Source organism: Rhamphochromis sp. 'chilingali', assembly GCF_963969265.1.
Source record: "Rhamphochromis sp. 'chilingali' genome assembly, chromosome: 20".
NCBI lineage: Eukaryota > Metazoa > Chordata > Actinopteri > Cichliformes > Cichlidae > Rhamphochromis > Rhamphochromis sp. 'chilingali'.
This window is the reverse complement of record NC_137947.1, coordinates 31,060,859-31,079,916: the sequence shown is the minus strand read 5'-3', so window position 1 is coordinate 31,079,916 and position 19,058 is coordinate 31,060,859. Positions and strand designations below refer to the sequence as shown.

The window sequence follows — 19,058 nt, the reverse complement described above, 5'->3', positions numbered from 1 at the left end:
TCAGCGAATGCTGGAAGTAACTGGAAATGACGGGAATTTGACTTTTTAAGCGAATGAGCCGAGTTTGGTACGAGAGATAAGATTTAAACCAGTTTAAGGGTGTGTCAATAATTCCACTTGAAGCTCGTCTGCTCTAAGATGTTATGAGATGTAGTTTCAAAGGCTGCACTCAGACCAAGCAGGTTAACAGACCCCAGCTGCACGTCACCCAAAATGGTTGGCCATTAAAATCAGGCTATTAGTCTTTCATTTGGGATAATTTAAGGGCGTCCCACAGGCAACAAGCGCCGCCACCCAATCGGTGTGAGAAGCAGCTATGAGGAAGACAAATGTGCACCACCAACATGTGGATCCTGCAGGTGAAGAAGAAGAAAACTCTTTCCAGAGTTCTGCTGTAACCCATGGTTGTGACCAGCCATGGGGTCGTGACTCACTGGATGCAACCTGCCACCAACCAGCACAAACTGTGGTGTATTTATGCTGCATCAGGGCGAAGCAGCTGACCGTCAAAGTCGTTCACATGGTTGTAAGCATCAGGAGGATTTTACTGACAAAATGTCAGCGTGTGACGCACTGGGATGAGAACATGCCAGTTCAGTGCGACCACACAGGGAACTGACTTCCTTTTCACAAATGGTTTCATGACAAGATTCACCGCACTCCCTGCAGGGAATCACTGCCAGCGCAGAAAAGAGGAAAAAGATCTCTGCCAATTTTTTTCTTTCACTTCTGTACCGATCTGAGAACATGAAGCCATCAGCTGGCTTTCTGCTGCTGGCAGTGCTGCTCTCAGCCGCAGTGAGGTTCGCTCAGGCCCGGATTATACACTCGTACTTCAAGCTTGGCGGCACGCTGGTCCTCAAACCTGCCTCGGTCTCTGCTCGCATCACCAGCGTCGTGTGGAAGTGGGACGGAGAACTGTTGGCCGAATGGGTGGAAGATGTGATTCCCCTGACATATTACGGCAGGTTTGGAGGCCGATCAGAGGTGAACACGAACACGGGAGTGTTGGAGATCAGGAACATGACTGCAGCTGACACTGGGGTGTATTCGGTGGAGATCAACAACCAGCCCCAGAGTCAGACTCATCAGGCCGTGAGGATCAGAGAAGTGCCCCAGCCTGAGGTCACGGTGAGGCCGCCGATGTGTGGCTCGAGTTTGGAGAACTGCACACTGAGCTGTGACGGAGACGTTAAAGAGGCCGAACCTGTCGAGTATTTCTGGAAGATCGGAGATGGAGAGTGGGAACAGTCGGGGAAAATCATGGAGATCATCAATTCTGAGGAAACACAGTGTGTGAAGATGTTTTCCTGCAGGATGAAGAACCCAGTGAGTGAGCGACGCAGCGAATCCATCACCAACCCGTTTCACCAGGACGGAAATCTGGACTACAGATGGTGGATCCTCACTCTTGTAGGCGCTGCCGTCCTGGCGGTGGTTGCGGTGTTTGTCTGCTTTTTGTTTCAGAAACTGTAAAAGAAAAACTGCTGACAGCGATGAAAATGCACTTTAAGTCCTGATGAAGACTGAAGCCCGTCAAAGGGCAGCTCATTCCTTTGCTTTGTAAAACTGTTCTGCACTTCAGACTGGTGCGGTCGTCCATGTTTGTAGTTCTTTTTTCTTTGGGATTTCTTTGCTTCACTGTCTACTTCGGTGTATTTATAGCTTTAAATGTATTTATCTACCCGTCATTCTTATTTTTATTTGATCTGTTTCTGTTTTCTTTGATTTCCTTGTAAGGTTGAACTCAAAGTAACATTAAAATCTTGTCTTGTTCAACATCTCTGGCTGCACTGTCTTACATTTGAAACTCTTTCCTGTTTTGTCACGGTCCCGGCCGTCTGGGTTTTCTTTCCTTCTCGCTGTCTGTTTTCTCTCAGGTCGAGCTGTGGGCCGGCTGTTCTCGCTGGGCGGAGCTTCAGTCTCATCTCCTGTCATTGAATAGTATTTAAAGTCAGCCTCTGTGGTGGTAATTGGCTCTTTTATGCCTTTACTGTGTGTTGGGGTCGTTCTTTGTTTGTGGCTGAAGGACCCAGCACCTGGTTGTTACCTGTCCACAGCCTGCACGCTCTCTGCTGCTTTCCTGCTCAGCAGCACCAGTCCACAGGTCAATGGAAGAAGATCAGACAGTCAAGCGAGACGTCAAAACAAACCTCTTCACCAAGGTCAGTGTAAAGCACTCGCCACTAACTCCTGTTTCCTGGCTGGCAGAGCTCCTGTAGTTACCTGTGTTGGTCTTTCCTACATATCCTGTAAATAAAGCTCTCAGACCTGCTGTCAGTGTGCAGGTTTGCTCTTTCCAGTACAAGCACTGGTTTATTCAAACACTGCTGTGGGTTTTTGTATGAGCCAGACAAAGATGTTGAGCATCTGCTGAAGCTTCAGAGTTTCAGTCTGGCTCCATTTTTGTGACAGAGGTGGACGTTCTCTGCACAGAGCTGAGATTTAAACAGTTTAACATGTTAATCGTATGTTGGATGGTTTTCTGCTTGGACACAAATGACACACCACAGGGCATGTAAGGAGACGTAGGCGGGCTCTGACTGGACGCTGGATGAAAATGACCATTTTGAACTGGGCGCTGATTTCCTCGGGTTAAATGCTTCAACTTACAATATGAAGCGCCTGGTTATATAAATATAATACAACTGAATAAATGTCCACAGAACAGGTTGTACACTGACATGCACAGTGACATGAATAAAAAAGTGTTACATTTCGTTTCAAACGGGACTGCAGCAGAGACATTAATCAGCTCACAGCAAACTACGAGAAATGGGGCCGCTGACTGTGAGTGCAGAACGAAACCAGCTGCACGATCTGACATTAGGGTGAGGTTTTAAAGTCTGACCTGCAGAGCTGATTGCTGCAGATGCACTGAGATACTGTTAGCTGAATATTTCCCATAAGCAAATCAGAATTTGAGTGTTTACATGTTTCATGATCAAACTGTGACTTTTACTTTGTGGAAGTACAGCAGTGGAGTTCACCTGAGGAGACACTGCGACCTGTTCCAGTCCGGCTAAGATTCGAACTACAGACCTTGTTGCTATGATGTCACAGTGTTAAACCCAGCATACGCCAGTTCTCTCTGTGTTAGCTTCATTTTAATAGGAATGAATATAATTCTGCTCACTAAGAGTGTATTTTCTAGATAAACAGATTCTTTATTGATCCCATAAGTAAAGTTGTTGTGTTACAGCAGCATGATAAAGAATAAAAATAGTAGAGTCTACAGTAAGAGTCTTATACTGTGAGACAGAACAGCTGATCTCAGCCGAACCACCTGCACCTGGCTAAGCGAGTAAAGACGACTACTAACATATCAGGGTCTTAAAAGCAATCAAACAGAAGCAGCAGAGTAATCTGGGAGCTGTAGTTCTTTAAAGACCAAACAATGAGATCCAGACGGCATCTGAAGAAATCACAAAGTGTGACGTCTGTGGATGTGAACACGCTGCTTCAATAGGGCCGACTTCCTTTTTCATTGCTTTCACCATAAGCTCACCACACTCACTGAAGGAAACCACAAAGTGTTCAAAAGAAGAAAAGCTTTAAGATCTCTGAAGAGAGACTTTTCTGTTTCTTCTGCACTGATCTGTGAACACGTCGGCTGCCTTTCAGCTCCTGGCACTGCTGCTCTCAGCTGCACTCGGCTTTGCTCTCTAAGCCGTATCTCACTAGGAGCACGAATGACGCCCAGCTGTGAGGTTACAGAGGTGCAGACTGTGCACCTCGCTGTCACTCAGTGGCACTGCTCGTCACCAGGCAAGGCAGGCAATGGCTTAAATCTTTAGACTGCAGCAGTTTGCAGTGACGATACTGGAAGGAAACATTAACTGTAAGGATTAGTAAGAAGCAAGTGAGGGCAGCTATGAAGAGGATGAAAAAACATGGAAACCTGTGCAGGTGCAGAGATGTCTAGAAAAGAGACTTTTTAACCGGACTGCTTAACACAATCCTGCAGAATGAGAGGATGCCTGAGCAATGGAGAAGAAGTGTACTGGTACTGACTGTCAAGAACAGTGATGAGCAGAGCAGAGAAACATGTGAAGGTGGAGCAGGACATGTACAAGGTGTGAACAATGCTCCCTCAAATTCTTCTTGTCTGAGCGAGCACACAAACTCCCTGAGCGTCCCGTGGACCACTGTGAGCGACAGCAGACGTGTGCACTGTGGTCACGGCAGCATCGAATCCATCCAAGTCACATGTTTATTAAAATAATCAAATTACAGCATTTATGTTAGACGACTTTTAATTAACTGCTTTAGCCCACTTACAATGAAAATGTAAACAAATCTTGTTCATGACCTGTAGCATGTTAACACTATTGGAAGGAAAAATAACCTGAACTCCAATAAAGCTCTGACTTGTATGATGAGTCTGAGTCTGGGAGAGAGTCTGTAACTCTCTGTCTGCAAAATACAGTAAATAATGACCAATGCTGGGAAATTAACTATATAGTTACTTCTTCAAAAAAGTAACTGAGTTATGCAAACAAAGTTTTTTGCAGCTGTTTACCTAAAAATGCAGCCAAGGCGTTTTTTTTAAACAAACATTTCAAAGTATTTACAGAACAATCAGCTGTTCTGCATCAACTCTGATGCCACACAAATTATTTGTGCCGCTCCAAAAAATTTCTGTCCACTATGAGATGAAGGAGAACAACAGCCTGATACCTGCAGGCCTGACAGCAGCAGATGTGTCACTGCTGTAACACCTGTAACACTCAGCAGGCGCCTCATTGTTCTAACACACAACAAAACTACTGACTACACTACACACTGACTACACACTAACTACACACTAACTGCACACTAACTACACACTAACTACACACTAACTACACACGATTTGTGCTAAACGTCGCAAATCTCTCACATCTCAAAACACCGCTGTCACTCCTAAAACTTCCCCCTCCCTAAACAACTAAATGCCATGTTGCCATATCATGTTTTGATTGGTCCACATGGTACATTTTTCCACCAATAGGAAAGGCTGGAGGGGGGCTGTGTTTGTTCACAGGCGGAGTGATTTCGAGCGTTTTCCTTATAAAACGCCGTTTTTACCGTTTCTTCCTGCAGTAAATATAAACAACGACAGTATTCAGGAAGAAAACCAAACACTGCAGATATTTTATCATAACTCTGGTTTTACGTGGCCGATCAACACAATTTAAAAACTGGTATAAAGTCCACACTGTTTCCGTCCGTTGTTCCGTCTGTCCTGCTCACATCTCCAATGGTTGTACATGTTGTCATTAACGTGGCTTCACTCCACATCAACACCGGTGTCGGCACATAAGGACGCTGTCACAGCCTGTCAACCACGTGGATTAGCTGCGTATAGAATGTGAATCCCATCATTGGCTGGACTGTGGGATAAGGTGGCATCGTTCTGATCCCATACTGGAGCAGCCAGTCACTCACTGACTAACACTGCAGAACAGAAATGTTAACGTATTAACATATTTAACATATTTGTGCTGCAACCACAGGATGTTCAAAAAGGAAACAGTTTTAAGACCTCTGAAACGTGGTTTTTGTCACTCCTGCACTGATCTGTGAACATGGAGACATCGGCTGGTTTCCGGCTCCTGGCTGTGCTGCTCTTGGCTGCATCCAGCTTCTCTCAGGCTCAGACTGTAGAGAAGTACTTCAAGGTTGGTGACACTGTGGTCCTCAACCCTCAACAGGTCTCTGGACCGATCTACAGCATCGTGTGGAAATACGATAAAAACCTGCTGGCTGAGTGGGAGAAAGGCTTGATTGATCTGACATATTACAGCAAGTTTAAAGTCGGAACCACTCTGAACACTGACACAGGAGTGTTGGAGATCAGGGACATGACTTTGGGGGACAATGGACTGTATTCAGTCCATTGTCCGCTCTTCATATCGTCGGAAGAAGAGTTAAAGCGAAGGACTGCTCATATAAAGCTCACATGTAAATCCTCATGTTTTGTTTGTACACGTGACAGTATTTTTTTTCTTTTTCTGAAACATGCAGATCAAACTGAGGTAGAGCAGCTGTGTTATTTACCGCTTACATAAAATCCTCTGCAGGATGAACAGGTTAGTTTGCTGCACTGTGATAGACGCCCATTTTAATCTCTGGCTGTACCCACTTTCCTGTTTAGAGGTAAAGTCAGGAAAACAAGATATGTTTTATAATCCTTTTTTCTCTCTCCTCATGTTCTACTTAACCGGTTCATGCTCAGCTCCTTTATTAGAATTAAAATTTAGACTGAAATAAAAGTTGTATCTCGATCTCTGGGTGGCTCAGGTGGTCGTGCAGATCAGCTACTGATCGGAAGGTTGGTGGTTCGATCCTTGGCTCCCCCAGTCTGCATGCCAAATATCCTTGGACAAGATACTAACCCGAGCTGCCCTCCGATGCGTCCATCGGAGTGTGAATGTAGTTTAGGTTGTGCTTGTATGAGTGGGTGAATGAGGCATGTTGTATAGAGCGCTTTGAGTACTCCAGGAGAGGAGAAAAGCGCTGTATAAGAATCAGTCCATTTACCATCTCTTAATATTATATTATTATTATAATTAATAGTTAACAGTTAGCTTTGCACAAAGATAGATGGTAGAAACGTCCAAAGAGCTACTTTTTACTTTAAGTACATTTCAGAGCCTGTACTTTTTAACTACTCGAGTAAAGAAGTTTAATCAGTACTTCAACTTTTGCTGGAGAATTTATTAATGGTATTATCTATACTTCTACTTAGATACAGGATGTCTGTGCTTTTGCCACGTCTGACTGATAGATGAGTTACTGTTAATAGTCACAGTAACTGTTTCACATGGAAGTGAGAAAAGGCAGCAGCTTTCCAAGACTTCAGCGAGTTTTATCAGTAAAGGCAAACACGTTATAAGAGAGATTTCCTCGTGCTGGTCGGCGTAAGTTTGTTTCCTCTTTCTATATTTGGCCGAATGAAACAACTTTAGTTTCAGCCAAACTGGAACAAATAAAACTGAAATAAACTAAATATCACCTGTTAGATTTCACTTGAGTGATTCTGAGAGCGCGCTGTCCTCAGGGTCCCCCCCCGACTGTCTCAGCATTATTGGAATCATTTGCACAGATTGGATTATATATATTATTGGATTGGATGATAAAGCAGTGAGTCGGTGTAAGGAGAGGACATCCTGATCACCGGGTCAGCAAACGAGTGAACTTCAGAGAAGCTTTGAGTGATGGAGACAGCTGCTAAAGGAGAGGAGGAAGTGACGACGAACTTGATGATGAAACTTTGTCTCGACCAGAAACATCAAACCCGAGTTAAAGTTGACGCCTGCACTCTGCTGACAGCTCCAGGAAAGCTGCTGAGCGGGTGTTGCTCAGAATAATCACTCTGGCTGAACTCTGGCTCTGAAACAATAATGAACAGCGACCAGCAGCAGCTGCCTGGCTGGTGATCAGACTCTCAGTTATATCTAATGTAGATGTGTTTGGCTACCACGTCACAGATATGTGATGTTTTCTATCTTTATTTGGAGTTTAAAGCAAAAACATAAATTAATTAGACATGAAGTTGTTGATAAACTTCTGGAGAGTTTGGAGTTTGTTTAGACTGAGTTTTGTTATCATTTGTTTCTATGATTATTCTAGATTAACAGTAATCTTCATATGTATCCATATGTCATCATACACACATATCTAACTGATTACTGGGAGTTCTCTAACAGAGAGTATTGTGTTTAGACTTCTTGCATGTCCTTCATTGGCCTTCCTGGTGTCTTCTTATCTCTCATCATTAAGTTGTTGTCTTTGGTTCTGTGCTCTGCTGTTTAGTCACTTCCTGTTGTGCTTTGCTCTTTGTTTACTTCTTTTGTTTGTTGTTGTCTGTTCAGGAGTTTGTTCAGGATCTTTTAGATTCACTTTAATTAAAACTTCGTTGTGTTTACTTTGTCTGCTCGCTGCATTTGGGTCATTTTGGCAAAACTGTGGGAGGAACATCCTGGAATCAGCAAAGACTGAGACTGCGCTCAGTGTAGGAAACCACAGGCTGTACGGAAGAGGAAAAGGGTTTGAGACCTCTGACACGTGGTTTGCTGTCACTCCTGCACTGATCTGTGAACATGAAGCTCTCGGCTGGTTTCTGGCTCCTGGCTGTGCTGCTCTTGGCTGCATCCAGCTTCTCTCAGGATCAGATTGTAAAGAAGTACTTTGAGGATGGCGACACGCTTCAGCTCAGCCCTCAGCCGGTTTCTGAAAAGATCACCAGCATCGTGTGGTATTGTGATGAATACCTGCTGGCTGAGTGGGTGAAAGACTTGATTGAGCTGAGAGATCACATCTCGTTTAAAGGCCGAACCACTCTGAACACTGACACAGGAGTGTTGGAGATCAGGGACATGACTGCAGCGGACACTGGAGTGTATTCAGTGGAGATCAACAACCAGGTCCAGAGTCGGGTTCATCAGGCTGTGAGGATTAAAGCAGCGCCTCGGCCTGTGGTGAGTGTGAGGCCGCTGTTGTGTAACTCAAACTCAGAGAGCTGCACACTGAGCTGTGACGGAGACGTCAGCGCTGCTGGGCCTGTCGAGTATTCCTGGAAGATCGGAGACGGAGAGTGGAAGCAGTCAGGAATGAACATGGAGATCATCAATAATGAGGAAACACAGCGTGTTACGAATTTCATCTGCAGGATGAAGAATCCAGTGAGTGCGAGAGACAGCAAACCTCTCCCTAACCCACTCTTCCAAATGCCTTCCTTTCCATCTTCATCATCACCGATGACGGTCAGTGACGATACAGAGAGTGAACCGCTAACAAAGGCCCAGATTACAAATGGAGTTTAGGCGCTGTGACCTCTGGGGTCGCGGGGGTCTTTGTGGTCGTCCACCTGTTGAGGCAGAAACGAGAGACGCTCCACGTCTGTAAATGCAGTAAAAGTGATGATGATGATGATGCAGTTTAAAGTCGAGTATCTGCTTTGATTTCCTGATGAAGATTAAAGCCTGTCTGCTCTCCTTAAACCAAAGTTGATGTTTGTTAGCTTGTAAAACGTTTCTGCTTTATTTCCACACTAATGATCATCATGGTCGGCCATGTTTGTAGTTTTTCTTTAAATCATTTCTTGTCTTTTTTAGAGTTTTTGTATCTCCCTTGTCTGCACTTGTCATTGATATATTAGTTCCTCTTTCATCATTACTCATTATGGTGATTTGTGTTTTCTGCACCTTTGATGTTTTCACTTCCTGTTTTTGTCAGTTTTCCGTCCTTCGTGTTCGTAGCGCCGAGTTAGTTTCGCCCCCTCAGGTCTGTGGTTTTATATGTCTGACTTTCTTGTGTCAGACTGTTTTTTTCATCTCTGTCTTTATTTATATTTTCTGTGAAGTGCCTTCAGGGTTCAATATTTTCCATGATTTTTTATTTCTTTGAACTTTGCATTTAAAACTCACCTTTGAAAAATGATTCTTGCCTGAAGTGTCCTTTCTTCCTGCAACTCTTATACAGATCGTGTTTAGAAAGTAATTAGAAAGTAATTATTTATCTTTAATTATTTCATGTTTTTAAAATGATTGTTCATTGTTCGGTCCTGATGAGCTGTACCACTCTGACTTTCATAGATTTCTTTAATTTCCACTTTACTGGAATAAAATGCTTCGATTTGCAGAAAAACTCTGCGTTGTGTGAGCATTTCCAATTTAAAGTTTTATCGCTGACCATAAACATGTTAGAAGAGAGATTTCCTCATGTTAGTCAGCTTCATTCAAGACCCAAGATTCTTTATTTGTCACATGCGTAGTTATACGAGTACAACACAATGCTCCTCGATGGTGCAAAAAGAGAACATTATATACAGTAAGTGAACATATACAAGGAGGACATTATAGTAAGTGAGTGGATTCTATAGATTAAGTAACTAAAATAAAATAAAACAATCTGGAAATATAAGAAAATCTGAGACTGTACATTGTGTGAGTGGGTGTTAAAGTGTCTTGTGCCGTAGTGAGGCACAAGACACTTTAATAGCAGTATATGAATGACTACGAGGTTAGTCATTCATATACTGCTGCATGGGCTGGGCTGTAGTTACATCCTAAGGTTTTAAAAACTGAGCTTAAATAAATGATTAGTGGTAATAAAAGCCGAGGGAGGTCAACAGTGATCACTGACTGTTTTAGGAGCTTTTTGAGATCAAATAGAAGAAAATACAAACATGCATTAAAGCAGGAACTGCACACCTAGCCATCAAACATTTATTAAAGTATCTTGATGTATGCTCAATCATCCAGGAAAGTAAATCTCCAAAAGTTGATTCTGTTCATCTGGACGCAGCGTTTTGTGGGAGAAACGTTTGGTCACTCATCCAGGTGACTTCTTTAGTCTCAGCTGACTGCAGGTTTCAAACTTATAAACAGTACATTTGCATGATGACTGAAACCAGCCCACTGAGGGAACAATGGGCTGGGAGGCCAGTTCCTTAGTCTTAATTATGCAAATTCTCATGACCATTGATCAACAACCACTGACTGTTCCAGAAACACTTCCCTTGTGCTTTTGGAAATCTGTTTTTTCCTATTTCCGTTGTGTTTTGTATGCTTTTGCTGCGTTTTTCTTAGTGCTGGTGTTTTCTCAAGTTGCAGTCTGTTTGGCCTCTCAGGGCCACCGTATAAAACAGTGTGATCATCGAACATTTTAGTGCAAAGAATAACAAACCCATTGGACTCACAATACCTCCCATGCTTATTTACTCTCCATCTCTTTCAGACAGTTACTTAGACAAACTAGCCTGTTCACATTTTCAGGGCAGCTCTTTTTTGTTACTATGTGACCTGTAAGTGAGAAGAGTCTGTCACATGGGACAGAAGTGGCAGGACTAATCAGATACTTACAGGCCAGGACAGACAGCTGTGGGTGGTCTCTGTTCGACTGGACCACCACTGCAGCGGGCAGTCTGTGTCGCTGATGGTGGATTCTGCTCTGTACAAACTCAGGGCCCCGTTACGCAGAGCTTCCTCATCTGAGTCTGAAGACAATGAAGAGAGGAGGACGATCTTTCTTTGCTGGCTCCTTTGTGGTGGCATTTTTACACTGTTCCTGCAGCAGGGCCTCAAGGCTGGTTCAAACTTCTTCTTGCTCTCCCCTTACAAGCAACTTTAAAACCTTAAAGTGTGGGTTAGTAGGGGAATTTTTTAATGTATGTATATGCTCGAACCGGCAACCTTCTGATTACAAGGCGAACGCCCAACTCTTGAGCCACGATCGCCCTTAATTAAGCGAAACAAAACAGTCAGATAAGTCAAACTTTGCTCAACTCATTCTTCTTGCTTCCTCCACTTCACTAATGTTGAATTTTTTCGCAGCTGCTCTATTCCCATGTTGTTGCAGTATATGAATGACTAACCTCGTATTGTGGAGGGATTATCTCAGTTGTTCTCCTGACTGAAGTTTGGTCTGTTTACAGCATCCTGCCATGAGATTACATTTATCCCTAACCATCTGTACGTTTGAATTTTTTCACAAATCTCTCAGTCAGAACATGCTATATCGTGTTGACTCGGAAACTAGTGAGCTAACTTCCTGCTAACCTCTTACTCCTTTAAATTTGATAAATTTTGTTTTCATGGATGCCTGGATGTTAAACTTAATTGTTACACCTGGTAAAGCAGCAACGCTGATCATTTTATTAAAGATGAAAGAATTAAGACAGTTTTTAACTCTCAGTGATGCTGCAGTGTTCGTTTGACTTTGGGACCTGAAGCCCCAGATTACTCCGCGAGGCTCCTGACTTCGGTAGCCGTAATGCTCCAACAACCCATCCAGCGGTGCGGCTTTGTAGCTTATCAAAGTCGTACTAAAACATTTTTTAACAGATTTTTGAGAGCCGTGTAGCACATAAAATCGGTTTAAGGTCAGTAAGCACAAACAGAATTCATGCATAAGGCGCGCTGTCAATTTTTGAGAAAATTAAAGGATTTTAAGTGCGCCTTATAGTGTGGAAAACATGGTACTTCCTGTTTTATTTTATCTCTAAAAACTGAGGTTATAAACTAACATATAAATAAAAATGGAAAAACAAATGTATATTTGAAACAGCACCCGGCTGACGTCTTTGCACAAGTGTTTTCATGATCAGACTGAAAGATCCCACAGTGAGTGCAGTGGGATTTGTGTTAATAAGGAAATCCTCTTCCTCCTTTACATGACAGGAAAAGGGTGTAGGACCTCTGAAACGTGGTTTGCAGTCACTTCTGCACTGATCTGTGAACATGAAGACATCGGCTGGTTTCTGGATCCTGGCTGTGCTGCTCTTAGCTGCAACCAGCTTCTCTCAACCAGATGGAGAGTGGGAGGAGATGTGGCGATCTTCAATTTGTATAAAATACAGCATGTTAAAAATGCTGCCTACTCACCCTGAGAGGAGAAATCATCTGAGAGCACTTCAGATACTGCAGGAGTCTGACTCTGTCTGTCTTTTCTTACTTACTGCAGAATGAAGAACTGAGAATGTGAGAAAGACACCTGGAGAATAATCCACAGTGTCCACTTTCAGTTTCAGTTGCTGTGACGAGATCCTCGGTGATGCTGCCAGTTTCCCTGGTGGTCTACTCTTTTTTTTTTTTTTTTGCATCAGACACAAAAGCTTCAGAGGCTGTTGGATTGGTGTGCAGACAACACCTCGGACCTCAATACCAGCAAGACAAAAGAGCTGGTGGTCGACTTTAGAAGGAGGAAGTCTGAGCTGCAGCCCAGACTGAATTATAAAGCTAATAAACATGATCATGACTCGAGTACAGGAGGTGAAAATACTTTGATCATGCATGTTCAATTATAAGATTAAAACACTGGAAAACCTGCAGCTAACCAAATAAATACCTATTTTTTTTTAGCCATAATGATTAATGTTTAGTAGGAAATGTTTAATATCTCATGAAAAGCAGAGGCTACATTCATACTCTCATGTGTGTTATGCGCTGTGCTGGTTTCCTTTTCACAGCTATGACACTCACTGCACTCACTTAGTAAACCACAAAGAGTAGAGAAAAGTAAAAGAGTAACACCGTCGAATAGTTTGTGTCACTTCACTGATCTGTGAACATGGAGACGTCGGCTGGTTTCTGGCTCCTGGCTGTGCTGCTCTTAGCTGCAACCAGCTTCTCTCAGGATCAGACTGTGAAGTACTTCAAAGTTGGTGACACACTCCAGCTCAGCCCTCAGCCGGTCTCTGAACAGATCTACAACGTCGTGTGGAAATACGGCAAGAACCTGCTGGCTGAGTGGGCGAAAGACCAGATTCCTCTGACATATTACAGCAAGTTTAAAGGCCGAACCACTGTGAACACTGACACAGGAGTGTTGGAGATCAGGGACATGACTGCGGCGGACACTAGACTGTATTCAGTGGAGATCAACAACCAAGTCCAGAGTCAGGTATATCAGATTGTGGAGATCGAAGCAGTGCCCCAGCCTGAGGTGAAAGTGACGCCGCTGTTGTGTAATTCAACCTCAGAGAGCTGTAAACTGGTGTGTGACGGAGTCATTAACAAAGCCGGGCCTGTCGAGTACTTCTGGAAGAAGGATGAAGGAGAGTGGGATCAGTCAGGAAAGGAGATGGAGATCCTGAATGATGGCGAAACACAGCGTGTGAAAACTTTCTCCTGCAGGATGAAGAACCTGGTGAGTGAGAGCGACAGCGAGCCCATCGATAATCCGCTCTACCAGGAGAAAACCCCCGACTGTGGACTCTGTGTCACACTTTCAGGTGCTGTGATGAGATCCTTGGCGATCCTGACTCCGTGTTGGGCGGCTGTGTGTTTGTGGACAAAACGAAAGACTCTTCGTAAATGCACAAACACACACAGCTGAAGCTGAACCACCGCCTTAATTTCCTGGTGTAGTGTGTTGATAATATTTTGCCTTTTAAAGCTGACGTTCAATAATTCTGTTGTAATAATTATCAGATAAAGCTCAGTTTGGTCTGTCCTGTGCAGACTGTTTGCTGTGGTGGTTTTTACAAGCTTGGGTTTCTGCTGTAACAGCTTGGTTTGGCTTCATCGAGGAGTCAGCTGTCATACACAGAGTGTCCTCTCCTGATCTAACAGTGTCCTCAGAGAGAGAACAGCTCCACTCTAGAGTTTTATTTGTGTGGCCCAGATCACACATACAGGTTCAAACAGCTTCACTGGCAAAAAATGTGTCTAAAACAATTTCCTTTCTGAAGCTGAAAAACGGTTCATTATTCGAAGCTTGTCAACACAGCGCTCTTTGGTGACATCTGGTGGCCAAACATATGAAGCGCAGCTTGAATCTACAACATAGTGAACTGCTTCATTATGATTTCCCACAGAGCTGAAGTGACAGCTTCTGTTTAACATCATGACAGTTCTGTGTGAGATCGGGCTGATGTGCTGCTTTGAGCATGTGTAAAAAAATGATGTCTATTTTAATAATAACTAATTTCAATGAATAAACCTTCCTTCTTTAAACATGTGCCGTGTTCTGCCTTTGCTTTGACTTCTTGCAGTTTTTTTTACCAATAAGAAAATCTCTTTATATAACAATGTACAACACAGTCTTATAATAAACTGGAAGTATGCTTGTGCTGTGGGGTCCCTGCAGCCATGTGATAATGTAATTAACCAGTGGTTATACGTGTATGGGTGGTTAGCACTGTTGCCTCACAGCAAGAAGGTCCTGAGTTCGATTCCTCCACCAGGCCAGGGTCTTTCTATGTGGAGTTTGCATGTTCTCCCCGTGTTTGCGTGGGTTCTCTCCGGGTACTCCAGACACGCATGCAGTTAGTAGAAACTGTGTGTGAGTGGCTGTCTGTGTCTATGCTCCCTGCGAACCTGGAAAGGATAAACAGCTGGACGTATAATGTGGTTCTTAAGTACATTTTAGACCTGGGAACAGATTTGCTCATGAACTGGTTTTTATTTAGGAGCGTCCTCTCTTCCTGGCTTAAAAAACAGGAACAGGGTGCAGGACCTCTGACGCTGCTGTTACTTCTGCACTGATCTGTGAACATGGAGACATCAGCTTAACCAGCTTCTCTCAGTCTGTAAAGAAGTGCTTTAAGGTTGGCGACACTGTGGTCCTCAAACCTCTCAGTATCTCTGGACTGACCACCAGCATCTGTCTGTGTATCTGCTCTGCTGCCTGCTCTGAGCACAGGAATAAAATCTTTTATTAGACTTTTGTTCAAACACCTGGTTAACTCCAGCAGGTCATCAAGGTTACTGACAGCTTATTCTGAAACCGTGAACACTGCTTCATGCCAAACATCTCTGGATCGAATCTGGAAGTTGTTATCTGAACACAACTCGACCAAGAGCTGATCTAATAACTCCTGCTGTTTGTTTGAACAGCCCTCAGGATTGGGATTTCCTGGAGTTTAAAAACACTGTAGTACCAAAGAGCCAAAAGTCACACCCCACCACAAACACACTGATGTAAAGGAACATGCAACAAACACCAAATTACCTTCTATCCACTTTTACAACCAGTAGAACTTAATCTGGTTTGTGAATTCGGGATTGGCACCAGACAGGAACATTTACAGCGGGGCAGTCAGCTTACTCAGTCTACTTCTTCATATAATCACAGACACTATATTCATGTCCTCATGTGTGTTATGCACTGGGCTGACTTCCTTGTCACAACTGTTTTCATGATCATGCTTCCCACAAAAGAAAACCACAAAGATTAGAGAAAAGGAAGCTTTAAGACTGCTGCAAAGACTCACTTCTGCACTGATCTGTGAACATGGAGACGTCGGCTGGTTTCTGGCTCCTGGCTGTGCTGCTCTTAGCTGCAACCAGCTTCTCTCAGGATCAGACTGTGAAGTACTTCAAAGTTGGTGACACACTCCAGCTCAGCCCTCAGCCGGTCTCTGAACAGATCTACAGCGTCGTGTGGAAATACGGCAAGAACCTGCTGGCTGAGTGAGTGAAAGACCAGATTCCTCTGACATATTACAGCAAGTTTATTGGCAGAACCACTCTGAACACTGGCACAGGAGTGTTGGAGATCAGGGACATGACTGCAGCGGACACTGGAGTGTATTCAGTGGAGATCAACAACCAGGTCCAGAGTCAGGTTTATAAGACAGTGGCGGTCGAAGCAGTGCCTCAGCCTGAGGTGAGTGTGATGCCGCTGTTGTGTAACTCAACCTCAGAGAGCTGCACGCTGAGCTGTGACGGAGACGTCAGCGCTGCTGGGCCTGTCGAGTATTTCTGGAAGATCGGAGATGGAGAGTGGAAGCAGTCAGGAACGAACATGGAGATCATCAATAATGAGGAAACACAGCGTGTCCCAACTTTCTCCTGCAGGATGAAGAATCGAGTAAGTGAGAGAGAAAGCAAACCTCTCTTTAATCCACTCTTCCAAATAAAACCTGCAGACTGTGGACACTGGATTATAGTTTTAGGTGCTGTGATGAGATCTCTGGCGATCGTGGCGCTCTTTGTTGCCGTCGTCTACTTTTTGTGCCAGAAACTTCCTTCTGTCTGTGTCTGTAAACACAGAAAAGGTCATAATGATGCAGTTTAATGTTGACCATCACCTTTGGTTTCCTGGTGAAGACTAAAGCACGTCAGTCCTGAAAGTTCACATTTATTTGCTCATAAAACTGTTCTGCTTATTTTCTATAGCAGTGATAATCACCAGGCTGTCATGGCCATGGTCTGCCATGTTTGTAGTTTTCTCTGTTCTTGTGCCTTTTACAGTATGTGTATTTGTCTGTTTCCCCTCTTTAACAGTAAGTATTAAAAGCTGACGTTTGTTCATCGTCTCTGCCTCCAGCGTCTTTGCTTCATCAAACAGAATCAAGTTTGATAAAAAAAAATCGATCATTGAAGAGAAATGCTTTGTGATGCAGTCTAACATCATTATGGCTTTTAAAAATTTGACTAAAGCAACACCTGGAAACATTTGCAACCAGTCTTTTTCCTCCAATCAGAAACAAGATTGAATGATAACGTTCACACTGCACATGCTCAGTGAGACCTGCCACATTTATTTAAAAAAGTGCAAAACTAGATTTTTGAGCTCCATTTTTCTTCTTAAGTTCTCGAACTTCTTCAGGAGGATCCTGAGGAGTTCGAGGTGACGAAGCTGTGACTTCTGTCTCCACCACTGCTCAGACTTCCTAATGTGGGTCTTTAAAGCGGGGCTGTTATCTCATGGCGGTCAGTCAAGGCTCTGACATCAGCCTTCAGTGGTTCAGAGGGATTATAAAAAGGTTTTTGGGACTTCCCCTTCACAAATGTTTTCATGATGAGGCTCACCACACATCTACTGAAGGAAACCACAGGAAGCACTGAAGGGAAAAAGATACCTGCTGATCTGTTTCCGACCCTCACCTGTAGTCATGAGCTCTGGGTGATGATGGATACAAGCAGGGGGTGAGCTTCCTGGTGGCTTGTTTGTAGTTTTAAAGCTGTTGTGGTTCTGGGTCCTGTTTTTGAGTTTTGTATCTTGTAAATAATTAATCGTTTGTTGTGTTTAGACTTCTCAGTGTTTTTCATGTTTCCTGTTTTATTTTGAAAGTGTCTTGTCTCTTCTGTATTCATGAGGAGGGTCCGTCATCATCCCAGTTCCTCCCAGTTTAGGTTTTCTGTTTTAGTTGTCTTGCAGGGGGACGAGCTGCCTGTGAGCCTTCTTGCATTTGTAAAGCAGATTCAGCAGCAGAAACACAAATGTGTGTGTGTGTGTGTGTGTGTGTGTGTGTGTGTGTGTGTGTGTGTGTGTGTGTTATTGGGAAGCTTCTCTGGGAAATAACTTTATCTGTTTATCTGTTCTAATTCTGAAATGTTGGGAGAGCAAAAGCCAGAGCAGCTGTAGCTGTGTGAGGGAGGCAGGATCAGGACCCGATTAGCAGGACGTGGGCTCAAAGCAGCTTTACTGCAGGACTACAAAGACCTACAGCACATACAAGACAAAGGCTCCTGACATGTGTCATCACAACACCATGCACAGCTGTGTGCACTCTTTATATTTCAGCTTGGATGGCTAATATTAGAGTGTTCAATTATAAACTACATTTAGTGTTCAGTAAAATGTGGAAAAAGACGCGTACAGACACAGCATTAAAAAAACACCACCTGAAAACCCTCCAAAATATGACGTATTAGAATAGACAGGTATGTTATAAGATACTCACTGCAAAGTAGCTTACAGGAGAATGCTACCAGCAGCTGTGATGCTGCATACTGTGCATGTATGTGAGATAGAAAGTACTTACATAGAAAACACAGAGAAAAAACGGGTGTGAATGAGGCACGTTGGGCAAAGCGCTACGAGAGTAGAAAAGCCAACCATTCACCATCTACTTCTGTGTAATATCATCCAATACCACAGGGTGGCGCTGTGAGCCAGTGTTGGAAGAGGACAGCAAACGGTCTGAAAGTGCTGAAGTCCCAGATGAGACTGGAAAACAACAAGTGATGATGAAGTTTGTCAGACTGGAAAGCTCAAAGTGCCGTTACTGCTGATGCTGAGGGGAGCAAACATGCACTTGATTACTGAAGCCAGTCCACAGGTTTTAAAGCCAATTATGTGGTACTGGGCTGTGGGAGCCACTTATTTGTCCACACACAGTATGTAAAAGCCCGTTTATTTCCCAAATCCACCATAAAGACGTTATACCAGCCAGAGGGCAGTGAGTCATGATGCCGTCACGTCTCACACAACATAAAAGGTGGACTTTGCTTCTTGGTCTGAAAAGTGAAGCCAGCTTGCTTTATAATGACGCCTCTGCACGGCTCAGCCTGCAGTCATGACCCACTGTGACTGATCAGCATCACCCAAGCTGTGGGCTGGAGGATCTCGATCTGTCATCAGAGGGACATCTACACTCTGCAGTGAGCCTGCGTGTGTGTTTGAACAGTGGAAGAACGTGCATGCTCCACAGAAAGGTCGGCAGGAAGTTTGAACAGCGACCCTTCCTCCTGTAAGGTAACAGTGCTGTGCACAGCAGCTCTGCATCTCAGCCCAAACACTGCACCTTCTTATATCTTACTGAGGCAACTGTTTCTGGTAAATCACTGTCATGCAGTGGTGAAAACCCGAGTACAAGTGTGCAAACTCAGTTAGCTCCT

The 19,058-nt window shown here is 43.8% G+C and overlaps 2 protein-coding genes and 1 pseudogene across 3 annotated transcripts; all 3 read left to right on the top strand.

Moving 5' to 3' along the window:
• Positions 1 to 5,570: 5,570 nt before the first annotated feature.
• Positions 5,571 to 9,408, top strand: LOC308388527 (lymphocyte function-associated antigen 3-like; the record flags this gene model as incomplete). Its single annotated transcript, XM_080869300.1, has 2 exons — positions 5,571 to 5,798; positions 8,316 to 9,408. The coding sequence occupies 2 exons, from the start codon at positions 5,571 to 5,573 to the stop codon at positions 8,808 to 8,810; spliced, it is 723 nt and encodes a 240-aa protein (XP_080725426.1). The 3' UTR covers positions 8,811 to 9,408.
• Positions 9,409 to 12,635: 3,227 nt separating this feature from the next.
• LOC308388448 (SLAM family member 9-like) lies at positions 12,636 to 14,286 on the top strand. The gene has a single exon (XM_080869201.1). The coding sequence runs from the start codon at positions 13,057 to 13,059 to the stop codon at positions 13,822 to 13,824; it is 768 nt and encodes a 255-aa protein (XP_080725327.1). The 5' UTR covers positions 12,636 to 13,056; the 3' UTR covers positions 13,825 to 14,286.
• Positions 14,287 to 15,723: 1,437 nt separating this feature from the next.
• Positions 15,724 to 17,079, top strand: LOC308388806 (annotated as a pseudogene). Its single transcript has 2 exons — positions 15,724 to 16,302; positions 17,044 to 17,079. The product of its transcript is annotated as an uncharacterized misc_RNA (transcript).
• The last annotated feature ends 1,979 nt before the right edge of the window (positions 17,080 to 19,058 follow it).